Source organism: Populus trichocarpa, chromosome 2 (genome assembly GCF_000002775.5).
Source record: "Populus trichocarpa isolate Nisqually-1 chromosome 2, P.trichocarpa_v4.1, whole genome shotgun sequence".
In the NCBI taxonomy this organism is placed as follows: domain Eukaryota; kingdom Viridiplantae; phylum Streptophyta; class Magnoliopsida; order Malpighiales; family Salicaceae; genus Populus; species Populus trichocarpa.
This window is the reverse complement of record NC_037286.2, coordinates 2,319,668-2,333,876: the sequence shown is the minus strand read 5'-3', so window position 1 is coordinate 2,333,876 and position 14,209 is coordinate 2,319,668. Positions and strand designations below refer to the sequence as shown.

At 34.7% G+C, this 14,209-nt stretch overlaps 1 protein-coding gene across 1 annotated transcript; it reads left to right on the top strand.

Moving 5' to 3' along the window:
- Positions 1-2,301: 2,301 nt before the first annotated feature.
- LOC112326628 (uncharacterized) lies at positions 2,302-6,986 on the top strand. The gene is made up of 2 exons (XM_024595387.2): positions 2,302-3,635; positions 6,489-6,986. The coding sequence occupies exons 1-2, from the start codon at positions 2,512-2,514 to the stop codon at positions 6,508-6,510; spliced, it is 1,146 nt and encodes a 381-aa protein (XP_024451155.2). The 5' UTR covers positions 2,302-2,511; the 3' UTR covers positions 6,511-6,986.
- Positions 6,987-14,209: the final 7,223 nt, after the last annotated feature.

The following is a 14,209-nucleotide window of genomic DNA, read 5'->3' as shown; positions in this document are numbered from 1 at the left end:
CGCCAGAGAAAGATCAAAGACACAGCCAAGTTGGCAAAGCATTTACTGCACCACCACGATGACAACGAGCCATCTTTTCTAAGCCTCCAGGAACGACAATTTTGGGGCCAATCGAGCAATTGACATACAAAATATAAATAAATAGCGAAATAGAATATGAGAAGAAAAAGATTCGATGAAATAAAATAATTCAAGAATGTCGTGGTTGAGAAATATAATATTTTAATAATATTACGTTTAGAAATATAACATTTTAAGGATATTAACATTTAATTAAGTTGCAGTTGCCGCAATATCAATTAAATTTAATATTTAACTAATTCACGGTTGATTTAAACCGCAATATCAATATTTAAATTATTGTATCTGTCTTCTCTATGGGAACAACTTGTCCTCTCATAAGCAAGCAAGCAAGCAAGCAATCCAGATGCAATTAAATCCTTTTTCCTGGCAATGATTCACGAAAAAGCAAAACCTTATTTTTAAAAGGTTTATATTACTTCTCACCCAAACTTGCATACGGGCTGAGTCAAAGACAGATTTGAGTGAGGATGTCCGAGGCAGGGTTTTAAAATCCGGCTCGGTGGTCGACCCGGCACAAGGCCCGGATTTTGACCAGGTCGCCCGAGTCAATTTCAATTTTTTAAAAAAATCAAAATATCGTTGTTTTAGTAAAAATAATAATAAAAGTCAACGGGTTACAACTGAGTTTTTGACCGAGTCTTACAAGGTCATTGAGTTAACCCGCTAGGTCAGCCGGGTCACTCCGAGTTTTGACTTCCTCTATTTTTTTTAAAACCTGGTCCGGTTTCAACCCCGGGTTAGCCGAGTCTTGGGTTAACTCGCCGGGCCGGATTTTAAAATTATATTTGTGAGTGTCGTGTTAAGAAAAAAAAAATAACAGTTTTGTCACGTGGATTTGAGTTTTTAGCTACCCATCTTTTCTAAGATTATTTATTTTCAGCAACAAATTAATTTTCTTTTTATTTTTGCAAGCAAGAGTGTAAAATTAAAACGCCACTGTTGCTTATAATTTGAACACATTTGAGACTGATGACAAGGAGGAGAAGACTAAGTTCTTAATTTGTATTTATTTTTCATAACATGTCAGCACTTTTTAACAGCTATACTTTATCTTATGGTGTGCATTTAGTACATATTATATTTTAGAAGTGCGGTAAAAATATGTTTTTTTATTAAATTCTTCTTAAAAAGTGTTATTCTTTAAATTTTCTAAATTATTGTAATAATTTTTTTTTAAAAATCCCTAATTTGATAACTCCCTCCCCTGCCTAAGCCGCTAGCCAACACAGCTCCAAGACACGGAAATGGAGTGTACAAGCTTATTGTCTCTTGGTCTGTTTCTTCAACTCTTTTCTTCTAAGCCCACAGGAACATCAAAGTGGTCTTCAAAAGGCGCGAAAATCCACTGTGCATGTCCACATTGCAGACACAGTAGAATTCCAACATGTTTTTTTTAGAGTTTCTGGTAATTAATAATAATTAATTTGTTTATCATAAGGTTTTCATATGATTAGATGTAACCAAAATCAAAATTATCAAGAAAAGATATAATTTTTTTTTAACACCAGAGGTAAGGTTTGTTTTGAGACTGAATCACCCCCTAATAAAGTTTTAAATAAATCATTTATGTTATATAGTGTTTTTCAATGATTTAAAAGCCGATCCTAATTTCCACTAGAGACGAGATCAGAGTTTATTTATATATAAAAAATAAAATTAAAATAATATCATTTAAGTATTATTTTTTAAAAATAGTTAATGGATTGATGATTTGATTTTGATCAAGTCAAATTCAGATCAATTAAATTTTTAATTGAATCAATTAATTTTTTTTAATTAAACACATACTAGTTTAGTTATGTGTTTAGAAATATAGTAGCGGTTATGGTTCAAAGTGCTTTTCATTTATAAATGCATTAAAATAATATTTTTTTTAATTTTTAATATTTTTTTTATATTAACATATTAGAATGATCTAAAATATAAAAAAACAATTAATTTTAAATAAAAAAATTTAAATTTTAAAGAAACATTATTTACACCTATTCCCAAACTCTAGAACCAGAATCAACCCGCCATCTACGCGTCTTCTAAAATTCAAACGTGGAAGCAAGTTAGGCCTGTCTTGAAACTTTAATGGGCTTAATATGTGGGCTTTAGGTTGTCAAAGTTAAGCAAACTTATCCAACCGCTCTGGGCCACAACAGGTCCAAATCATAACAGCGGTAAGATTCACGCGTCATGGAATAGCGTGGGGATCACAATAACTCAGATACATCTTCTTTCCTTCTCAGACGCAGCGACCAAGCGAGCGTCAATCCTAAAATTTCCGATACCCCGTTTCACACCCTTTCACCCCCACAAAATTAAAATAGCAAATACCTGGCTCCACCGCCCACCACCACCACCACAACCACAACCACCGCCGCATCCACCATTACTGACACTAAAATAGTCAACCCTAATCCCTAATTTGACCGATCACTGATGGGCGAACAGACCCAAATCCAACCTCAACCACAACCTTCCCAATCAGAATCCCAGCCTCTGCCACAAATCGAAACCCAGGCTTACACTCAGCCACTCAATGACCCCACCACCACTGTAATAACCACTACTACCACGGAATCAACCACTATCCCACCATCAATCACATCTCCTCCCGCAAAAATCCCTTCCCGTCCTCGTAAAATCCGTAAACTCTCACCCGATGCTGCTGTTGTCACCACCGTTAACGACCCTAATTCCACCCAAACCTCTATCAAAAACACAACTGAACCACCCAGAACCACTGCCACCAAAACCCCAAGAACTAAAACCGCCCAACATCGAGCAATCGTCGCTCTCGCTCCGCGGATCATGGCACGATCTCTAACATGTGAAGGTGAACTTGAAATCGCAATTCGCCATCTCCGTAACGCTGATCCACTCCTTGCTTCCTTAATTGACAGTTACCCACCCCCGACCTTTGATACCTTCCCCACTCCTTTCCTTGCTCTCGCTCGTAGCATTCTTTACCAGCAACTTGCTTTTAAAGCAGGGACTTCAATTTACACGCGCTTTATTTCGCTTTGTGGCGGCGAGGCTGGAGTTTTACCGGAAACAGTTCTTGCTTTGACTCCACAACAGTTGAGGCAAATTGGGGTTTCTGGGCGTAAAGCGAGTTACCTTCATGATCTAGCTAGGAAGTATCAAAATGGGATTTTATCGGATTCTGCGATTGTAAATATGGATGATAAATCTCTTTTTACTATGCTTACTATGGTAAATGGGATTGGTTCTTGGTCAGTGCATATGTTTATGATTTTTTCGCTGCATAGACCGGATGTGTTGCCAATTAATGATCTTCAAGTGAGGAAAGGGTTGCAAGTGCTTTATAACTTGCCGGAGTTGCCACGCCCATCACAGATGGATCACCTGTGTGAAAAATGGAGGCCGTATAGGTCGGTTGCATCATGGTATCTTTGGAGATTTCAAGAGGTAAAAGGGTCACCTTCGAGTGCTGTGGCATTGGCTTCAAGTGGTAATTTGACACAACAACAGCAGGAGGAACAACAGCATCAGCAGGAGCCTCAGCTTATTGACCCGATAAACAGCATTCTCAATCTTGGGTATTTATGATCCTTTCCACTTTCGGTTTTGTTGAATGGCAAATTTGACTTGTGTAACTTTGATGTTTTGTGTCACTATTAGTTGTTCCTTTGTTTCTCTTATTTATTCATGCATTGTTTATTTTATTTGGGTTGAAGTGGTTTTATGTGCTTGCGCTTCAGAACTTGCAATGTGGCTGGTTGTTCAGGGATTGCTTGCTTTTAGTATTGTTCCTTGCCAGATTTTTACGTCCTTATAACTGCAAGATGTTAATGTACATAGAATTGTAGTTCGAGTTTTAGATTCTTAATTGCTGAAAGGGGTCCGGTATGGGGGTAGCTCTTGAAAGTGTCTGATGCAAGGCATGGGGATGTAGAGAGTGTCTTAGGGTTGTGATTTTGAACTTGGATAATTTGTTCCCAGGGATTTTTCAAAAGCTTTGCTTTACAAGTTTAGTTGGGCTTGGAATTTTATGGAAAAGGGGAATGTTAAAACATCGTAGCTGCATCAGGCCAGGGGGAGGTGGGGTTTCGTTAGAATTGAATGGGATTATAGGTTAATATCCTTAGTTTTAAATCAGGAAAAAAGATTAGATTAAGATTGACATAGTTTTACATCACGAAGAAGATTAGATTATGATTGAAAGCTTTAGAACACATAGCTTTTTACCTAATGAATCAGGCCTGCAACTTGCAACATAAACTCTAGTGGTCAAATTTTAAGTTTGCTAGAATAGAACCTTTTTTATTCAAGTTATCTTCCATTAGATTATTAAAGATGATGTTGTTGTTCAACGGAGACTAGCATCTTTTCTCATTATCTTGGCTTGTTGAGAATCTTCCATTTACGAACTTTTTTTGCTCTACTTTCAGTGTCCATTGCATTGAAAATAATATTCCAAATACTATTGCATTTCAAGTGATGGGATTTGTATCAGGCAGGAATAGATGGTGTAGAGTCAATAAGCAGCAATACATGTTGGACATTGCGGGTACATGACTGTGCAAAATTACTTTAATAACTAGCTAGGACTGAAACATAGAATAGTTTAGAAAATGAAGATAGAAATGAATTGGTCAGACATTAGATTGAGAAGAAAAGGGGATGATTGGTGGAAATGATTAATAGAAAGGTTCAATCACAAATTAAACATTTATAAGACAATGCAATTCTATTAAGCCAAACCTGTCTGAGGGAAAAGACAAACTCTTAAATTAAACATGGACAATCAGTATGATGCTTAATTTTTTTGGCTTTAGCTATTATGAGATTGCCTTGATCTACAGCGTTCTCTTGTTTTGTTCAATTTGTACTCTCTGGTTGAAGTTGAAAGAAATACAACATTCAGGTGATGCGCTGTTCCGATATCAAGGACAGAACATTTTAGTATAGGTTTAACATAAAATATCATAAAGTTGCTTTCTAAATGGAAAATTTGCTAAAGAGCAGAACTCCAAAAACAGGAATTTTGCTGAAATAACTAGTGGAATCTAAACTGCAACACTTACTCATCATCATATTTTTCATGTTTTACTTTGCATCATTTGCTATGTAACTAATTCAGTTGCCCGCGGGGGGATGGCAACCCACAAAGCCTTTAGGTTTTGTTCAGTTTGACCTTGAGTTTAGAAGTTATGCCCTCCACCGCACCAACAAACTAGAAGGGAAGAAAAAACAACAACTGTTATTACTTCAACTCATTTTTTAAGTCCACCAAATCTGCACTTAAAAATTTCTAGTTCTGCCCTGATCTCTTCAATCTTCTTTCTATTTGGGATTCTACTTGTATCTTCCATTATTCACTTTCCATGCCTTGGAAAATGACTCTACTGTCATGGTTATTGTAAAATCTGAGGTTTTTAGCTTGTTGTTTTACTTTCTAGAAGCTATATCCAACAATCAATGGCATGAATGTCATACTATTGATAAAGCTTGGGAATATCATTACTTGCTCAAACCATGTCAAGGGCGTGTCTGCTTCCCGGTTTGTTCATGACAGGTTTGATTTTATTTTCAGAGCTCTTGCTAAACCTTGTGGCATTTTTAAATTTGGAACCTGAGAAGAAGGATTAAGACTTCCATTTTCTTATAAGTAGATCTATCCAAGGTGTAGCAGAAATGTTTGCGCACTTGGTGATGGCATATGCTTATTTGCAGTGTAGTTTGTTGTGTAGAATACTCTGCGTTTAAACATTCCTTGTTTTGGGATTTGGGATCTTGTCGGTGCAATATACTGTTGTTCCCATTTGCATTCCTTTGTGTTATTTTCTTAACTTGCGAAAAAGGTTAACCTCTTCAATTTACCTAGGTTTGAGTTCATTGTCACCAGGGTTGCCCCTTTCTAGTTTTATTGCTAATGCTATGATTAAATCAGGTGCTGCTTTTCATGCTTTATAGTTTCCTCCTGTTGAAAGTTTAATTTCATATATTTTTCGGAACTACAGAAGAGATATTTCGGGTTGATTGATTTAATGGAATAGGACAATTGATCTTACTGCACCCGCACCCTAGATTCCCTAACCACCTGTGATAAGATGGTTGAAGGACTACTCTCGAATCAGCTAATGGGAAGGGCACTTGATTTCACAGGGACCCAGGTGCCCTGGAATACAAACCAGGTTTGGCAGGGTCTGAATGATGCACAGAATATGGGGTTCTTGTAGCTTCTTAGAATCCAGCTAATCATCTGACCATTTAATTTATCTGATAGATTTTCTTAATGCTTATAAAAGATTTTTTTTATATAGTTAGACAGAACAGAATACCACGTTATAATGTAGAAGGATTTAAATTGCTGTACATTGGAATGCATAGTCGTGTTTCATATTTGCTCGTTTGACATCTATTTCTTTCTTTGTTCCATCATGATTTAGGGCCTGTGCTTGGGGACAATGATCGGAACTTTAGGATGAGAAGTTATTCTTCTATCCAGCAATCATTTGAGGTGCTTCTTCTATCCTGCAATCATTTGAGGTGCTTCCAGAGCTGTGCAAAAAAGTTGGACACTACTCGTGAAAAGCCTGGATATCCTAGACATCAAGAGATATTGGTACTTGCCTCTTGCTTTGAAAATTAAATAAGACTAGATGTGGTCAAGCTCTGTTGTCTTTGTAAAAGATTGGATTTTGTCATCAGGACTTTCTTATAGGACATAATAGAGTTAGAAGAGCTCTCTCCATGTTTTTGCCTTTTGACTGTGGTTGGCTATTTGTATCCTGGCTATACAATTAGAACCTTTATCAGCAGAGGCAATTGCTCTTATCAATGGATGATCGCAATCAGACAATGTACATAGAAATCTTGGATGGGGTTTTATATGTTAAGGGCATCAGATGAATCAGATTGCATAGGTGCATCAGCCAAATTTTCCACATGAGTTAGCAGAGCGTTTTTAAGAACTTACAACAGAACGCTTTCCCTTTCTCTTGCCGAAGCGTTGCCTAAGGTTGATGTTAGCGAGGCTCTAATTTGTCATAGACAAGTGAAGGCGCCCCGTCGCCCAAAGTTTCCAACTCTCTGCCTCTATACCATCTCTAATGGAACCAAGGTTTGGAATGCAAATGGTTCATTTAAAAATAGAGATGAAATGGCTCAATCACTCAAAAGAAAAACAAAGAGTGATGAATTCCAGGGTACGATCTAGTGGTTAGAGACATGGGATTTTTATTATAAAGTCCAAAGAAAGATTGATGAAAATGTGGAATTGAGGGAGAGCTGTTCTCCCTGTGCTTAGCAACTGACAAAGGCCGGCATGTCAAAAATGTTGCAAAAACTTAATTGCAACCAGCAACAAGGCCAGTTTATAATTTGCCTATTGAAGTTGGCTTTTGCAGCCAACCTGGCAAACCCAGGGATTTTAGCTTGTCAAGAGAGAAATTTTATGTTACTTTATAAATAAATAATTAGTGACAATTACTCTATGAAAAGAGAATAGACATTTTAAAAAAAGAAAGTGAATCGGAATTATTATTTTTTTGGTGAAATTGTTTGTGGTTTTTTATTTTTTATTTTTTATTTTTTATTTTTCATATTCGCTGTATTTGTTTTTAAGTGACCTCATAAAATAAGTATTGTCATTTACTTGATATAAAATTTATAGCCAGGACCATTCACAATGAATTGACCCAAAGATTAGTAGATCGTATGTCGGTAGGGATCAAATCATATTCTTTAAGAATCTCTTGTAATGATCGGTGACAATAGTTGATACTAGAATTTTAAACAGCACTATATTGATGGTCGGATTAAATATTTTTTTAATGTAAAAAATTTAATCATGAACATAAAATTAATGCATAGCAAACTGATATCTTTTTAAAATATTAAAACATGTTAGTTTAGACATCTTAAAAAAATAACAATATTAAAATAATAATATATTAGATCAAACTGATAATTAATCTACTTAATTCATGACTCGAGTCATAAGATCATGATAATTACATAAAAAAACAAATTAAAATAAACTATGAAGCTTAATTCCGAATCAAACTATGTTGAAAGATGAAATTGAAAAAAATAAATATTCAATTAAAATTAGAAGAAAAAAAACAATCTTAGTCGATCAAGCTTGACCTTTTAAACTCATGACTTGAGTTATGAGATCATGATAACTCCATAAAAAATAAATTGAAAAAATAACAAGGCTCAATTCCTCCGGATCAAATATTGAAAGTTAAAATCGAGAAGAAAAATAAATAAATTCACGAGATTAAGATAATCTCATATAAAAAATTAAAAAAAAATTACAAAATTCAATTCTTAAACGACGAAGAATAAAATTAAAATTGAAAAAAAAAGTACCATTGCAATGAGTAATGCTCTGTAATGGTGGCTATAATAACATTGCTATACCTTTTAGGTTTGTCAATACCAAATAATTTTTTTATAATAATCTCATACATAATTAATGCTTTAATTAGTAATTTTTATTAATGGAGAACCAATAAAATAAGTTTATGGTTCCTTAAATTCATTTCGTTTTTCTTTTCAATGATGGAACACTTCTTCGTATTCTAATTTTTCTAGAGAATGTGGTTGCGGTTGTTTATGAAAATGATATTTTTTTATATTTTAAAAATTATTTTTGAAATCAACTCATCAAAACGATTTAAAATATAAAAAAAATTAATTTTTTTAAAAACAAGAATTTACTCGCGTTTCCAAACTTAAGAGTTTATTCCCTTGTTTTATTTTTGGATGTGATAAGATTCCAAGTGCGGGCCCTATGACATTCCAGCCCATACACATGGACGGACTACGCTCGAGGAACACGCTTGTTAATAAATTACTTGATCTCATACTAATTTGGGTGAAATTCAAACAAAATTCCTTTGCTTGCCAACCCTTTTTCAGAAGTTGCTTTTTGTGTCTTTCAATGCTTTCATGTCAGCATGGCATATACAAACATTTAGACACGAAGACAAGGGATTTTTTACAGTGCATGAAGCTCAATAAGTGGGATATTCTCGGTCGAATATCTGCTAAATTTTGCCTCTTGTTCTAGTTTTCTTCGATGGAAACAGGATAGGCCATCTTGATTCTCTTATCAAATCTCACCTTTTGTTATTATAAAATGGCCCGATAACGTAATACACTCCTGAAAAAAACAACATGGACTACGAGAATATGGCCCTTCTTTCCCTGACTAGCCTGTGGTGGTTCTCTACCTCCCAGTACGGGCTACCTTACCAGCCTTCCGGTCCAAGCCAGCCTTCATTTGGGCTGAACATGATTCGAATGGTGCAACCAAGAATTCAACCATTACTTATGCTCAGCTCAATAACTCAGTGCAGTCAATTTCTAGCCAGTTAGTTCTTCAGTTGCAAAGAGGTGACACTAGTGTCATTCTATGCTCACCTGGGTTGGAGCTTGTTGAGATCTACTTGTAGTTTGAATAGTTTTTCTAGTTTGAAAAATCTATGTCATTACAAAAAAAAACTAAAAGAACTCAGTTTTCTCCCGTGGATTGTGGATTGTGAGGAGAAATATTTTGGATTCAAACGGTGTTTTAGCTATTTTTATCCTTCATAATTTAAGCTTTATAACATGCATTTAAGGATAATATGGTATTTTTTATGAGACACATCTGGTATTATAAGATTGGATAGAAGTAAAGGGGTCTTTTAAACTTTTATTAGTACAGTGTAATGTTAATAATACCCTTAGATGTTGACTTCCCTTGACCGCATGGGCATGAGTGTTTTCGGTTTTTCTTTATTCCAGGAACAATGTAGTTTTTTTCGTTAGTATTGTATGGGATCAGGGGCAATTTGGCATTTACATCTAATAAATTTTTTAAAAAAATTATTGTCGCGTACATCACACGCACCAGCATGTGGGAGGCACCCACCCCCCTTAGGCGGCGCGTGTGACGCCTCCCGTTGAAAGAACATCGCATGTCAAGGTAGTGATGTTAGATGCATCTTGTCGTTCCCTTTATGATGGTGAGGCGCGTTACTTCATCTCATGCATGGTTGAGCTCCGACGACATGTTTTCTTTGCCCCCTCTTTTCTTTCTCTTCAGCCTTGAAAAATGTGTTGCTCTTGCAAAAAATCAAAAGGGTGTGTTATTTATTATCTTTATCATATTTGATACTCTTTCTTTTAGTTGTATCAAATTACATTTATTTTTTCAATTGCATGCTTTGGCATTTGATTTTTATATCAAATTTGGTCTTTTTATTATGTTTTTTTCGTTAATATTGTATGGGATCAGGGGCAACTTGGCATTTGCATCTAATAATTTTTTTAAAAAATGGTTGCCGCGTACATCACACGTGCCAGCGTGTGGGAGGCACCCACACCCCTTTGGCGGCGCGTGTGACGCATCCCTTTGAAAGAACATCGCATGTCAAGGCAGTGACGTTGGATGCATCTTGTCGTTCCCTTTATGATGGTAAGGCGCGTTACTTCGTCTCATGCATGGTTGAGCTCCGACGACATGTTTTCTTTGCCCCCTCTTTCTTTCTCTTCAACCTTGAAAAATGTGTTACTCTTGCAAAAAATCAAAAGGGTGTGTTATTTATTATCTTTATCATATTTGGTCCTCTTTCTTTTAGTTGTATCAAATTACATTTATTTTTTCAATTGCATGCTTTGGCATTTGATTTTTATATCAAATTTGTCTTCTTATTTTATAATGTTTCAGGTTTGACCTTCAATGTTTAGATTTTTTTCTCTTTTATGAAATTTTAATTTATTTTCAATTTCGTCATTGGATCTATGATCTTATTTTTAATTTTTTTCATACTTGGTCCTCATTCTCTTAATTTTTATTTTTGTTTTGGATTCTTTTATGAATTTAGTTTTATTTTCAATTTTTCCCTTCAATTCAAATTTTTATGGTATTTAAGGTTTGACCCTTAATATTTTGATTTCTAATTTTGATTCTTAGCTTTTTTAAAAAAAAAAATTTGTTCTCAATTTCATCCTTGGATCCATAATCTTTATTTTTTTTTATTTTTTTAGATTTGATCCCCATTCTCTTTATTTTTTATTTTTATTTTGGATTCATTTGTTAATGTTTTTTCAATTTTACCCTTAAATTCAAAATTTTAGTTTATCCTCTCAATTTGTTTTTTCAAATGAGGTCCTTAATCTCTTAATTTCTATTTTTTTATCCATCAATTTTTTTTATTTCATCATTCAACATTTGATTTATTGGGATTTGGTCTCCTTGGTTTTTCTCATTTTTTCTAGGCCTTACTAGAGAGTCAATTCAGGACAATTATCGAGTCACATGTTGAATGAGTTGACTCAAGTTAACCTAGGTCAACCAAATCCTTTTGTTTTATAAAAAAGCAAAAAAATGATGCCATTTGAAGAAAAAAAATCAGTCAACGAGTTTTGACCCTTTTTTTATTAGATTTTCCCTGAGCTAATCGAAACATGGGTCATCCCGGGTTTTTTATTGTCTTACACTTGGATCAATTATCTTCTAATTTCTTTTGAAACTCGGTCTCGTTTAAGCCAAAGGTCACCTAAGTTACGGGTCAAGCTGTTGAGTTCAGCCAAGTTTTAAAATAGTTGTTTTCCAGATGCGGTGTTTCTAGTTTAGCCACTAGCTAGTGTTATGAGTGTGAAAATTTAATACGGGTTGACATCATTTTTTTTATCAGTTACATCCTTCAAGTTTGTTTGTTATTTTCTTTAATTTTCTTTTCAATCAGGATCTCTGTGTCTCATGATTTAGGTGGAAGGTTTGTCCGTGTGGCCCAAGTTTTTTTTGTTGTCCCTTTTTCTTATTCTTTTTTATTTTATTCTTCAAGATTTGATTCTTTTTAAAATTAAACTTTTTTTTTCTTTTTTCTTTGCCTTCTATTGGATTATCCTATCCGCATGATTTTGCTCGCGGGTTTTGACAACCTCATTTGGTTTTGTTGGTGTTTTGTTTTAAGACTTTTTCCTCCAATTTCATTCGTCAACATTTTAATTCTTGGGGATTGACGATCACTATCTTTTTTAGTTCTATTTCTATGATGTCGGGTCTTTGAATTTTTTTTTGTTCTTTAAAGTACAATGACAACTCCTGAGCTTTGTTTTTAAAACTACAGAAAATTCAGCAGGGCTTGTGGCGAAGTGCGTGCCATCTATCTAGTTCAATCTATTAGTAGCTTGATTCTTTTTACCCAATTCATGTTTCCTTTTCAGTCTTTTTTTTTTATTATGACAAATAGAATAAGAAATATATAATACGGAAAGATTAATAAAAATAAGATATTTTTTTTAAAATAAAATTATTAGATTAAACATGATCAACATTGATCAAATGATTAATTAATTATTTTCAAAACTAGAGGGATTATTGATTTCTTTCTACAAAATTAGAAAAACCAATCTATAGTCCCTTTTGTTTTCTAAAATACACTTTTGATAAAAAAAAAAAAATTCATTCCTTTTACTTTTCAGTTATTGAATTTAAAAGAGAAAAAAGAGATTTGGTAGATTCCAATTGAAGAGATATAAAGTCATCGATTATTCACACCAATTCTAGCATGAAAATGATAAATCTTGATGTCATCAAAACGGGTAACATTCAAAACCATAATAAAACAACTAATTTATTGAATTCAGGACTAATTTTAAGTAAACCACAGAACCCAAGTCAAAAACCATAATGAACATAACAACGAAGCAGCATGAATTATTATTTTTTATTACTACTTTCAACCAAGAATTTATCACCCCATTTGCTGAAACTTAAATTACCGAATTAGTACATTTTCTATGCTAGGTAAGAGAAGTTCAACCTCAAATCCATGTTTTGTTTGAATGCTTTTTTACAAACTAAACATCAAATAAACTGATCAACAAATTACTCAGGTTGTTGGTGAACCAGCTAGTGGAAGGAGTAGCATGATCGCAATACTAAATGAACTGCCATAAGTGTGGTAGACAAAAATATTGAGAGTGTGATGCCCTGGCCTGCCACTCCCAAAATCTTGAATATCGCAGCAAGCAAGATGCCAAATTAAGCTGCCTGGCTAAAATGTCAAGATGTATGGAGATTAAAGTTCTGAAAATGAAACGCAATTTTCTCTTTTATGTTCCCAAAAGTTTCATACCAGATATGATGTACAGGCTTCAAAATTGCAATAGATTTTAACAGGACTAGACCTAAAACGAATATGTGCTTTGCATCTGAAAAAAGAAAAGAGGGAAAAAGAGATTCCAAGTTGGATCATGATGCTCAAAATAAAAACAAAAATAAATGTATAAAGGTCCTGGCTTCTGACTCTTGCTTTCGAAATTCTATTGGTGGAAGCTGTACTGCAACAAGAAACGACCATGAACAGGTAGAGAGCTATGTAGCAAGCAAATAGGCAAGTACCAAAGCAAAAGATGTTCAAAGAGAGGGACAAGCAAAGCCATCGATTGCATCACAGAAAGGTAAGACATTGCTTGGGGCAAGCGTGGTGTTGCAGAGAGGTTTGCAGATCAAAAACAGAATGCCCACATTAGCCTCTGGTCATGCTTGAGAGTTGAGATTGAGAGAATCATACTGCACTATACTACACGACAACACCATTACTGTGGACCATTCCCATGCAGATTTTTTCACTTTTTACCCCCCCATAGCTCTTTCCTTCTTCATTTGCATAAATTCTTATTAAACTTTAAGCATCTAAAGAATATCAACTGAGTCGATGTTCTTAACAATACTGGATTCACCTTTTTTAAAAAAAACATCCATATACTCGAGCTGGAATATTTTTGGAAAACTTATTTATCCATAATTAACTTCTCTTTAAATTCTTGAAACAAACAGCTCATTATGTATCACCTTAACTGATGATCTGAGCCAAATTGTTAAAGTAGGTGTTTGTTTGTTAATGTAACGAATTAGAGGCTAATGTAATGCCTAGGGTTTAAGACTAAGCACGGTGGCGAAAAATAAGGCTAGCTGGGTCGCATCAAGTGAGAGGAGGACACCATATACATCTGTTCGGTTATCTAGGGGTCAAGTTGGGTTAAAGATAAGAAATGGAAAGGGAAGCAATAATGAAGGGGTTAAGTGGGACCCAATGTGGCAGGGCGTGGGAGAGGGCTGAACATGACGTTGTCGGTTGTTTTGTACAGAGAAAGGGCTCTT

Coding starts and splice junctions, on each gene's coding strand:
- LOC112326628 (XM_024595387.2), top strand. CDS start 2,512: ATGGGCGAACAGACCCAAATCCAACCTCAACCACAACCTTCCCAATCA. Junction 3,636..6,488: donor AACAGCATTCTCAATCTTGG/GTATTTATGATC, acceptor ATCATGATTTAG/GGCCTGTGCTTGGGGACAAT.